At 37.3% G+C, this 12,564-nt stretch overlaps 1 protein-coding gene across 3 annotated transcripts in view; it reads left to right on the forward strand.

Moving 5' to 3' along the window:
* The window catches only part of LOC141918900 (transducin-like enhancer protein 1), an 85,338-nt gene extending 75,309 nt beyond the window's left edge, over positions 1–10,029 (forward strand). For all 3 annotated transcript variants that reach the window (XM_074813838.1, XM_074813840.1, XM_074813839.1), the window contains one exon: positions 132–10,029. In XM_074813838.1, the coding sequence (XP_074669939.1) occupies positions 132–239 (108 nt within the window). In that variant the 3' untranslated portion in view covers positions 240–10,029. The remainder of the gene's footprint in view (positions 1–131) is intronic.
* The last annotated feature ends 2,535 nt before the right edge of the window (positions 10,030–12,564 follow it).

Consider the following 12,564-nt stretch of genomic DNA (forward strand, 5'->3'; position numbering starts at 1 on the left):
GAAAAAACACCCGAAGTCCCAAGAGTGGACTCGGATATCTTCACATATGTGATCTACCCAAAATGGGATGCTGAGATGAGGGTGACAGACTTTTTTTTAAATGATGTAATATATTTCTATTTTTCTTCTAGTCCAAAGAATCTTCATCAGTGCTTAGCTGTGACATCTCTGTGGATGATAAGTACATAGTCACTGGCTCTGGAGACAAAAAGGCTACAGTCTATGAAGTTATCTACTGAAAAATATGATGGGGGATATAACTTTTAGAAGTTGAACTGGGCCAAAATTGTTCTTAATGGTAGAAGTAGAAAGGTTTTGCCTTTTAAAAAGGGACAAAAGTATTGAGGTTCCAGACCTTGCCATGAAACTACTCCGATTTTTCAAAATAGAAGGCAACATCCAGCAACTAAATGTTGGCTACGTGGACCAAATGGAACACAGAGGCAAGATGGACAGATGTAGCCTAGGTTTTTGGAATGGTTTTTAAAAGCCGAGTCTACTGAGGAATGTTGGAGCCTTTTATTTTTTTCTTTCTTTGTGACCTCATGCAAATTGTTCTCATTGCCTGAATATGGGGGATAAATAACTTTCTGTTCTTTGCAGTTCAAGTTGCATTCTGTCCTGTGTAGAGCAATGGTGTCTCAGATGAACTTGTTTCCTGGTTTTGCATCTTGTGATATGTTTTTGTATTTTTTGTTGAAGGTCAAATATTTGTATAAATTGTAAATATATTTAGTTTATTACAGTAAAGGCTTTAGTACCAACAACCAGTCTTCCCCCCTGCCCCCTCCCTGCCCTCCCTGCTTATTTAAAATTAAAAACCTTTTGGGGATATAAGTACCTTTTTAGAAGCAAAAGCAAACACTATGTATAGTTTGAAAATGGTGTCTTATTCTTTATAACTCTCCTAGATTCCTTTATCATACTTCAAAGTAGTTGTTTTGCAATATTAGGCTATCAAGTCCAGTAGATACTGTCTTGTGCTACAGAAAACTTAAAAGGCAATTTTGTACTAATTATAGTGTAAATATAAAAACGGAACATTTCATAAAGTTGTGCAGTTTATTTTAAGTTTATTCTGATGTCCCATATATATGTTCTTTGGCAGATACAGTAATATGTGCCTGATCCTAGCTCATTTGGTCATTTCTCTAGAAGAGGTGACTCCCCTCTCCTTTCTCCCCCAGCTGAACAGAATTCATGTGAGACTACATTTCAACTAAGTACATCAGAGCCTTTATTCATTAACTGAGGATGTCTGTGATTAAACAAAGCTATATAAGTTTCATCCTATGTTACAGAGAAGTGGTAGTTAATGACCATTTCCTTTTTAATGTCTTGTCTATACTTAGATACTCAGGTAAATTTAATTAAATTACCAAAAGTGTGAGCTTTACAGGGGATCACTTAAACAATGTTAAACACTTGCAGGGCTCCAAGTGAAGTGAATTAACCTAAACTAAGTTAAACTCGCTTCTTAATTTCTTGTGAGAATATTGACAAAGGAATATTTTGATTTTTAACTAATCCACTGTACAAATTAATTAGAATTAATTTTCCTGAGTGTCCCATGTTACACAGGCCTATAGGCTCTATGTATTCATACTGAGCAATCTTTGAGTCCTTTCCACTGTCGCATCAGTGTGTGATATCTGTGAAGAGCTTTGCTAAGCAGCCAGTTACCAAAGCTATGCATCTTCAGATCAAGTTTTCTTGGTGTATTCTAAAGAAATGGATGAGGAGAGAACATGTACATTTTATTCTAACTTTTTTCAGATTAACGAGTTCTACCACTCTGTGCTAGGCAGACCTAGCTATTGCACCAGTGAGGGCCATATATTTCCTACATTCTGTAATTTAATTATAATTCCTGTTCTTAATGGAGAGGACAGATGAACAGGAGAATATCTTTGAACAAATAATTCAGATTACACAAGCTGGCAGACAGATTAAGACTCATCTGTGAAGAGCTGCTTTCTCATTTTGCTAGCATTTGACAGTGACCTATATCCCTGCTCTTTCAAAGACATGTAACTAGGAAGATACAAGTTTGACTGACAGACGCACTGACTGGATAGGGAATTTCTCATCTGGGGGCAAATTTTCTCTCAACTTCCAGTCTGAAGAGACATCAGTTTTCTTTTCAATTTATATGATCATTCTACTGAAACCATTTTATAGCATCTAGAATTGTAATAGCCTTAATACAATATTAAACATTCAGGATAATCTGGTCTCCTGGACATGTAAAATTAGTGTTCTACCCATATGTATCTATATCTGTCTATTGCTGTTGTGAATAACCATCTGTATGAAAATGGCGGACCAGCTTAGGTGGTGGTCATGATCCTTTCACACATCGTGAGGCAAAAAGCAGAATCGTCAGACTTTTCAAAGAAGTAATTGTATTTGCTACATTGAAATACTGTGACGTGCTATGCCATTTTAAAAAGGGAGAGCTTAAAAAAAGAGTATGTACTAGGTTACTTATTTTTACGCTACCCTGTTCTCATATTGAAGTTTTCCGAACATCTGACTCTGCCAATGATCATTGACTTTGCTTAGCAGCACTGGCAAATTTGCTGCAGTTAAGAACATTTGGATTTCTTCCACACTACTATCACCTTGCATTTACTTTATAGGTGTTATTTTGCCTTTCTTAAAAGTTGGTATCAGAGGAACCAAGAATGAAAGTATTCTAACACATTCACGTAACACTTAAAAAAATATACACATGTAATGGATCTGCTATAAGTTGTGACATAGTAGTTGTTAGTAAGACCACATTCTTGGCAATCAGGAGGTTCAAAACCATAGTGTCAGGAAAATCATGAAATAGCTTTGTCTTTTTTGTTAGCTTCTAGAATGCACAGTGAGTCAGAGCAGTGGAATTGGAAACTATGTATGTATGTGAATGAATTTAATCATATTTGTACCATATGTTTCTTGGTTATAATTAAGAAATTACTTCTTTTTTTTCCCCAATCAGGTCTACTTTAAGCTTTGGGTCTGAAAACTTGGGGATGCCTCATACAATAGTCCTCTAAAGTTTTTGTTTTGGGTTTCACTTACAGTTTATGAAACTTTGTTTTCATTTCTCAACCAGTAGAGCCTATTCCATCAGCAGATGTAGTTTTTAATGAAAAGATACATTTGGTGAAATCTTGGCATGTCTGTCTGTGCTATTACCTATAAGGTTTAAAACTTGTAGGGCTTAAAAATTCTGTAAGATCTTGCAGCCCTGTGTAAAGTAGTGGTTGGAAATAATTGCATATTGGATGAAGAAACAGGCCAACCCAGACCAGCAGTGACAGAAAAGGCACTGGGAAAAGCACATGGAAAAAAGAGGTGCACCGGTAACTGTAGTGTAGGTAATTAATATTTTGTCAATTTAATTACAATCCTAAAATATTCTTTTAGGTTAGCCCCTTTCTGGGACAGTCTTTGTTTGCTGGGTGGCCCTCAGTATTCAGAGATCTCTGAATGCCACTCTGGCAAACACTAGTGCCAGATAGAAGCAGGGAGTCCTTACGAAATGACATATTGGATGTCAGTGCAAACAATAACTGATGAAGAGGAGATTTGTGGTAATATCAATTCAACTGAATAAAATCCTTTGCCAGCTCTAATGTGTATATTTTGAATATGTGCACTAGGCATAACCTTTTATAAATCAGTTGTGCATAAAATCATTATATTATTCCATACAATGCATTTGTCAGTGTGTCAGGGTACTTCTTTTTGATTATAGTTGCAAGCAAAGATAGTTCCCCATGTCAACCCATGAGCCCCTGGTCCTTGAGAGAGAATTTTCATCCCCATTAATTCTTTTAAACTTGTTTAGCATTTCAGAAGCTTTTCTTCCTTTAAAGGGAAGAGGGAGCACCAAATGAATATGAAGTTCATAGACTGTTAAAATAATAGTCTTATTTTTTCATATAAACACCAGAGTAGAATCTGTCATCTAGTCACAAGCATACTTTTATGTATAAACAATTGACCATAGTTTTTCTGTCACATCTTTGCACTAGTGATGCAGTTAGAATTTTTAGAAGCATCTAACTAAGTTACTTAAGTAATTGAAACCCAGACTGACAAACTGGGGTGTTTTGCGTGTGTGTGTGTGTGTGTTGTTTTGTTTTTTTTTTTTTTTGGTGGAAAGACTGCCCCACTTACGAGCCTGTGGGATCATGTAATCTAGTTAGAGTAGGCCTTCATATTTTCTATTATATTGGTGCAATTTTGAGTCAATGGGGAGGTTCCACCATTCTGGTGATTAAGAAAGGTGGATTTTAATGTTTTCAGGCTAAGGAAGAGTACTGAATTCAGATTTCACACTACTGATTAAGTGTTTACCCCTTAATCCTCTTCACTGGAGAAGCTGGACTGGCTCCAACTGTGCTGTCTCTTTGAAGGATTTTATTTTTTTACCTTCCACAAATGCATAGAAAGAATTTGAGAATTTGAGGTCTATACAAGACTTGAGTCATGGTGTCCTGCCAGAGAGGTCTTTTATTATGGAATGAGAAAGATGAAGCAGCTCAGAGTAGGACCTGATAAACACCAGAATGAAAGAAAAGAGTTCATGGCAGGGAATACACGGAGGGACGAGGGAGAATGAAAACATGGCACACATATGTTTTAGTGGTAGTCTAACATGTAATCTACAAAATTCACCTACAATGAGATTTCAGTATGCCATTTCACTGATTACTATTTCTCTATAAATTATTCACATGTTTCTGCATAGTAATTCAAGGACACCTCACCTGCGTGTTGGAACTGGAAGTGGGCATTTCTTAGGCATCCATAAGCAGTCATCTAATCCTAAGAGGAAAGAGAGTTAAATCACAGCCAGTTCTCAACATTTCCCATTACCTAATATTTTTGTAGCTCAAGATCAGCTTTCCAGCAATTGATAATCCCATTTTCAGCTATGTGCTCCCAGATGTCCCATTGCAGCTTAAGTGCTTAGTGCAGCGTGGTAGATTTTGCTAGGGAAACCAGATGTGTAGGAACTGGGTGCTTTAAAAATCTACCCTGTGGGTGTAACTTACTGACATTTCTCAGAAGTTTGTTCAGCGTTTCTGTTCAGCTATATAGGAGAGCTCAAACACTCAATTAAACATTTTTTAAACCAGCAAAAACTGTGCTTTGAATACACATGGGTGTGGAGGGGTTTTTTGCTTTTTCGTACCGATTAATTTTTTCTTACATATCTTTTAAAATATCTATAAATTGAATACAACAAGGAAACAAAGGGAAATAATTGTTTTCAGAGGGCGGAATGTTCTTAAAGTATACTGTATCTCAAAACAGAAGAACCTATTTCTTCTAGAATACATTAATTCTTGAGAGAGCTGGATTTATGTTTCCTTGGAGCTTAAGTGCTATTCTCAGAAAACTGAATGCCAAAAAATTGGTGTTTTGGGACCAATGTTAGTTATCATTTTCAAATCTGAGCAGAGTTTGGTTTGGTTTGTTTCCTGCCCCCCCCCCCCCCCCCCCCCCCCCCCCGCCATTGCCAGGTCCCACAGTTCACTCCTAGAAGCTGAACAGCCTGTGCCCTTTCTGGCTCATGCATTAGTAGGAATTTTGTTGCTAAAAAGTCTGTTGGTGATATGTAGACTACAGAAAAATCTGATTGAATCTTTTAGTGGATAGACAGATAGATAATATCAGCCAGTGTATGTTGTAATAATTTCCCTTACTAAAGCGAGCACCCAGAGATAAGATAGTGTCATTGTTCCATACTTACAATCAGTTTGTAGAATTGCTTGTCAGTGTAGTTGACTCGCCATTGAAAAAATCTCTGGTGGCTTCTGAAGTAAAAACTTTTGAGACCTTTCCTCTCCTAAAATTTCACATGTGATTTTGCCTACATTAAGGTTATGTTGATTTGTAGAAGAGATGCTGCAAGGAGCGCTAGACAGTCGCTATTGCATAGAGTTTAGCAAGGATTGCCTTTGCTATGTTCACAATACAAAGGTATAGTATCTCTTGAACCTTGTTTCTATCTCTGTTTTCTGGCAAGAATGAGTTAAAGGCAAAGATAATGCATAGTTTAGAGATTAAGTAATCAAACATACTGTTATCATTATCCCTTTTGTATACTCTGTCATTAGCATAAAAATGGAGATGATAGCTTGTAACTGCAAATAATAAATGCTGGTTTTCCTTCAAGGACTGATTTTAATGGTAGTTTTAAAAAGCAGAATGAAGGGATCATAAATGCAAGTTAACCCATAGCATTGAGAAACTTAGAAAGCACTTGTTACTTTCCTGGTAGTGAGCCTAATTTGTTTAAAATAAAATCCATCTGTTCATTTCACAGTCTTTGTCCCATTTCCTTACAGCAATCCACAGTGGATTACCCCATTACTTTAAAAATTGGCAGCAATTATGATAAACTAATAACTCTTGTTTTGTGGTTTGCTGTAGCAAGATATTCTGGAGAACAATGAAGCTTCCTTTTATTCTTAAAAAAATAATCCCTTATTGTTATTTTCTGCAGTTGGACCTGAGTATTTTCTTAGTTGTGTTTCAAGTAAATATGCAATCTGATGGTTTTGTAAATTCAAAATATTTTTGATTGTTGATTAATCAGCCAAACACTACTGTTAAGTATGTAAATGACCTTAATGTCAGTTTGGTATTTGCTTAGCATGCCATGCATGCAACAGAACTTTGGAGTCATTCAACTTTTGTGGCCACATTAAATTTACTTCCTGGAATAAGTTTCCTTTTCATACAGGGACCAGTTTACTATTGTGCTCCCCTGTGTCTCCTCCTGAATATGTATTAGTCTTCTAGATATGTTTTAATTCATTATACATACATAGTGCTTCTACCTTTCTCTGTCTTTCTGGTTGTTAATTAGGTGCGATGTGTATTTCTGACAGCAGTTGAGTGAATATTCACTAATTATGATATAATTGAGTTTTTGAATGTGTACTTCAAGAGGTTTATAAACTTGTATAGAGAAATCATTAATTTTCATTTGTTAAATTCAAGATACTCTCTTGTGTTTTTATCAGTGAATCTGTTCAAGGAAGTACTTCTGGTTTTTGAATGGTTTTCATATCTTTTTTAATTTGTTTATGTAGACACTCTTCTTTGTTGAGTGCAAGTTATTGACCTGGTACTCTATTTATAATTCTGCTTGGTTCTTCAGTATTTTATCTAGCTGTAACTTATTTAAAAACCACAGATATGAAATGGGGATATTAATGACAAGTGGTTTAAATGTGAGAGTGTCAAAATGCATGTTAGAATATTTCAACACTTTGTTCACTGTAATTTTACATTTTTTCATTACTTAAGTAATTAAAAAAATCCTTAGGGTTGAATTATAGTAAAATTTTATACATCTCAATACTAATTTTGTCTCCCAGTGGACAGCAATAATTTAGGTGGGATTGTTTTTACTCTACTTGTTGGGGGGAAGGGGAAAATATTAACCTTGCAAATGTTGCTAACTGTAATAATTTCATGAATATTGTTGGTTGTTTTTAGTAATTTCCATGCCTTCAGAAACTTGTTCTTCTATATTCTGAAGAAAAACATACAGATATACAGGGTCCTGTAATGGAATGTGTTTACAGTATTTATCCCCTGGGTTTGCTGTAATAAGGGGAAGTACAGTGATGGATATAACTTGCAATAGTTGCTAGTGTTACGTGCCTTTGAATCATTTTCTTCAATTTTTTTTTTATATATCTTAGGTGAGGGTTAGCAGCTTTAAATCACTTTCATTTCTATTAAAGTGGGTATGGTGATACATTCTTAGAGCTTTACTAGTTTTACTAACTTCAAATAATTTTAAATCTGTATGGTAAATGGTTGTATGGATGGTTTTGAACTGATCGTAGACTGTTCCGCTAACTTTTTAGGTTTTGAGCACTACTAGAATAGAGGGAGAACTTACCAGCTATTTTTATGCTTTCATTTTGTACTATATATGATCAGTGGGAGTTTCTTACCACAATAGGTGTATTCACTGTAGTGGCTTTTCTAAATGTTCCCATAGTTTGCACTGTGTGATTCATTTGAATTTAGCTTACAAATCAGTCCCTTTCTGTAGGCATCTGCTTTGTACCTTGACAAGTATGAAAATAATCAAAAATATCACTGTTTGACAGTGAGACTGTGTGTTTCTCTGTTTCTGAATGTGAATAGCATTTAGCAAGACTTGTCTAGTTAAGAGGCAGTTAAACTAGAAATCATACATGATCTGTGTTTAACTTGTTTGTAGAAAAAGTGCTACAAAGTGATATGTGGTGATAAAAAATTCAGAAGGAGAAGAATATGAAATTCAGATAGCAGCTTGAATGATTTGCAGTTAGCATGGGGCCCAATAACGCTACAAAGCTATAAACTCTGTCTTTCTAGATTGCCCAGTTAGGTGGCGGAGATGCAATTTGTCTTTTCTGAAGCCGCCTGCTGCTTGCTAGCTCCATCTCCTGTCACAGCCTATTAGCTCCCCAAGAAAATTGGTGGGAAATTGCCTGCAGATTGTAGGAAATTGCATCTCCAGGCCCTGGAAAAAATGTAGGATAGCACAACACTGATCCTCCCAGAGCAGCTATTAATACAGCAAAAGCTGACCTTTGGCATGGTGTGAAACGACTTTCCGATTTGCTGAATAAAGACTGTATTATGCATGGTTGAAGGAGGGTAGAAATTATTATTCTAGCTATGCTTGTAGCCAGCCGGCTCCAGGAAGCTTAAGCATTAGTGATGTTTTGCTGCCCTCCCCTCCTTCCTATTGGAAGATGGGAGATGAGATCTTAGAGCCTTGTCCAGAAATTCTATTGTACAGATGGGCAAAAGCCACCATGTATTTAAATGATGCTAGTATATATGAAATTCAAAGGTTTAGTGACAAAACTGGAAGATAATTTGAGGCTAATCTCAAAAAAGTTGATAGTTGCCTCTGCTTGGTCTAGCCTTGGTCAGGTTAGGAATATTTTTTTGGCTATATCATTCTATGTGTATATCCGTAGTAAACATTTGATTTTGGAGCAGTTACAGTGAAATGTAGCTGATTTATACTGTAACTGCTGAGTGTAAAAGTCATGACACACACATTAGTTCTGATAGATTTTTAGCATTAAATTCCTTGCCGCTAGTAAACTCACCTCTGTCTTGTTTAAACAAATTCCCATGTGTTCTTTATGGTGTTACACGCAATGAGTTTCAACCTCTGTCATTTCTACTAGGGCTACCTTTCTATCTTGTACTTTACCTCAGTTTTATAGGACCTTTCAACAAGAGTTGACTTTTCCGTGAATCGCAAGAGAGGGGATATGTAGAATTAGTTTGCAACATAGAAAATAAATGCCAACATTTTCTTTGAGCTTGCAGTTGTACTTAGTTGGTTCAAAGCCTCCTGAGGAAGATGTGTATGTGAATCAGAATGATGTATTGATCAGAGGGGAGGGCAGCAGCAGGAAAAAAGTGATTTTGCAATCAAGAGCATTGCTGTTTTCAAACTCAACTGAGATCTGTTGGTAACTGGCAGCTGCCCAGGGATCTGAGTGAAATCAATATGTTCATTTCCTATTGTATTAGTGTCCACTGATGTAAATGAGCTGACAAGACTTACTAACACTCAAACTGATAGATAAAATTAGTGGCCTGTGTTATGGAGCTGAGGCAGAGGATCTGAGCATAGAGCAGCATGACAAAACAGGTACTGCTTGTAGTTCAAAGCACAGCTGAAGAGGATCAAGAGCACTTCATGTTACAGGGATCTCTGGGCCCCTGTTTTGAATTTTTATGATCATGCATGCACACGTATGTCGATCTGAAATGCTAATTTGTTGAGGCATTGTCTTTCTAAATTAGTTATAGCACCTTTTATGGAAGTTATGCAGTTTAGTGCTGTGTGTCTTGTAAAACACAAATACAGGAACAGAAGAGCTATGGTGCTTGAGCATTTATTCTGTATTTACTATAGCTGTTCATCTTCCAAGATATTACATACTAATTGCATTCTCAAAATAAACCTTGCCATTTAGTAACAAACCTGGGTTTTTTTGTATAGTGCAATACCTATACTGGAATGAGCAAAGAACATTTAAAGAACACACAAAATCTGCCCCATTTAGAGGACACAGAAAATCTGTCCTGGATAATCACTGAATTTTCCTTCTTTTGTAACAAACAAACTAAATTGAGTAATATTGTATCCAGAAATTCATTTCTCCTGGTTGATGGGATTATGGACACTGTTACCTGAATGCCTACTCTGGCTTTAATTAGGCCAATCCCTTTATTTTACACAGAGCAAGCAGGTATCAATTAATTCAAATCATTCTTATACAAAGAGTAGAACCTTCTTGTCATAAATTCAAAGTTGCAAGCTCTTGCTTTATTATGGAAAGATCAAAAAATTTAGACTGAGTTGTGAGAGATTTGGGAATGCACCAAATGCTTCTGTAGATAGTGGGATGGTTTAAGAGAGCATTGGTGGGGAAAAAACAACTCAGACAAACCAGTTGTTAACCAACACTTAATGACTGGAATAGATGTGCAAGCCATAAGTAGCATCCTTTGTACTGTTACAGCTTATGAGCTCCAGTAAAAGACAGGACACTAAACTGTGCTTGCTTTCTTTTTCTGTGATTAGTTCAAAGAAGGTTTGTGGTCAATCTAAGCTCTGGTCAGTCTCAGTTTGATCAGGCCATGTTTTTTGTATTGCATAAGTATAGCCAATAACACATCAGAAAGACAAAATCTGAGTTCTTTAGTCACCCTGAGTTGCTTTTTTTTTTTTTTTTTTTAAATGATGCCTTCCTATGTAACAATTCTTACTTGCCACACTAGGAAAATGCAGCTTTTTTTTCCCATCTTTGTTCAAATTTCCAATATTCCAAATGTCATAAAATGGTTCTAATTTACTGCAGTATCCTGTTGAATATCAGACGTTTTGATGGTGTCATTTTTCCTAGCCCCAGCAAAAATTTTTTAACTGAATAGTTCATTGTGCCCAGAATCATATTCATGGTCAGTCATTGAAACAATTCACTATTTTTTTTCAAGTTCTCCATCAATGGCTTCCACTGGTGTTTAATTTTTATGAAATAGTTGACCTGAGCATTCCTGGGCTCTATCATAATACCCCTTCTTCTGCACCACACCTTTCTGATACTCCAGCTGAGAGTAAACCAACCTAGCACCCCACGCCCTTAAGAACGCAACACTATGAGATGAAATCCAATAGTACTTGATCCAGTTAGCCAAAGCACTTGTTTTTCTATGAAATATCCCAAAGCTTTTCTTTATACTCTAATAAAGATTCAGTTTTCTGCTTATAAAAAGGCACTAAGCAGGCATATAGCATGACCGCAGCCCTTCAGGCTTTCAGTGCTGGGACAGGGTGGTGGTTATGTTAAAACAGGGTGTGTGTGTGTGTGTGTGTGAAGATGAAGAGTTAAGCCTCCCTTTTGACCAGATTTTTATCATTGGCGCTTGTCTGTGGTGTGGGAGAGGCTGGTGAAGTTCATGGCCTCAAGGTCAGGGCCAGCAAGGGTTTGGAGGGGCCCAGGTGCCATGTTCTGGTGGACCCCCAGTATTGTTGGGGCAGTGAGCAATGATGTGCACACAAGGTGGTAGGGTATAGTATGGCCTCCATCTTGCCCAGTCAACCCTAGTGCTGCTGGGGAAGGGACTTGGGCTAGGGTGCTGTGCAAGGAGCTTAGTGATGGAGAGCAGAGGGAGGGGGACTGTCATTTTGGGCCTGCTGGGAGAATGGTGACTGGGGGAAATTTAGGGAGGAGGGTGCAGCCAGTGGGAAACTGAGGTTAAAAGATGCAGTATAAATAAATCTCTTATGTATGAGAATGAGCTAAGAGATTTATAAGTAAAATATTTATGGCCCCATCACTAAGTGTTGTTTGGGGACAAGGCTTGTCCAACATGGTCCAGGGGCAAGTGAAGAAAAAGACCTGGGAGAAAGGAGTTTGTAGGGTGGCATCAAGTGTTTGGCTTGTTGTGGCTGCTTCCACTTGTGGGGTATCCACTAAATTAACAGCAAACTTGTCATCTCCCTCACCTCCCTGCAGCAAGCTGCTCTGCAGCAGATTTGAAGCACCTGAGGGGAAGGAATTGCACACTCTGGCTCTGCTGCCTCTCTCCAGCCAGGGCGAAGAACTGTTTTATCTGGGGCTTACTGGAAAGGAAGGTGACTGTGGATTGTATCGGAAAGCAACATTATTTTTCTGCCAGCAGGGAAGACTTTTCCATTTACAGAGGAAATGGAGATATGTTAGAAAGAGCACACTCAAGCAGCAATGAAGATGTAACACCAGACAGGTAAGCCAAGACTTTATACTTGATTGAAGAGACCTGGGTGGAATATTACATTTGTGTTATTGAATCAAATACAGCGAAGCCAGGACACGCTATTGGTTGTTCTGATTTTTTTCTTAGTACGCTCAGGAAAGAAGGCAGTGGAAGAGCAAATATTCAAGCAAATGTTTATCTGCATGTTTGATAAATTCCTGAGAAACGGTCTTATCCAACCAGGCGATGGCTAACCACTGTGGTTAAAGTGTAATG

The sequence above is a fragment of the Strix aluco genome, chromosome Z (assembly GCF_031877795.1).
Source record: "Strix aluco isolate bStrAlu1 chromosome Z, bStrAlu1.hap1, whole genome shotgun sequence".
Classification (NCBI taxonomy): Eukaryota; Metazoa; Chordata; class Aves; order Strigiformes; family Strigidae; genus Strix; species Strix aluco.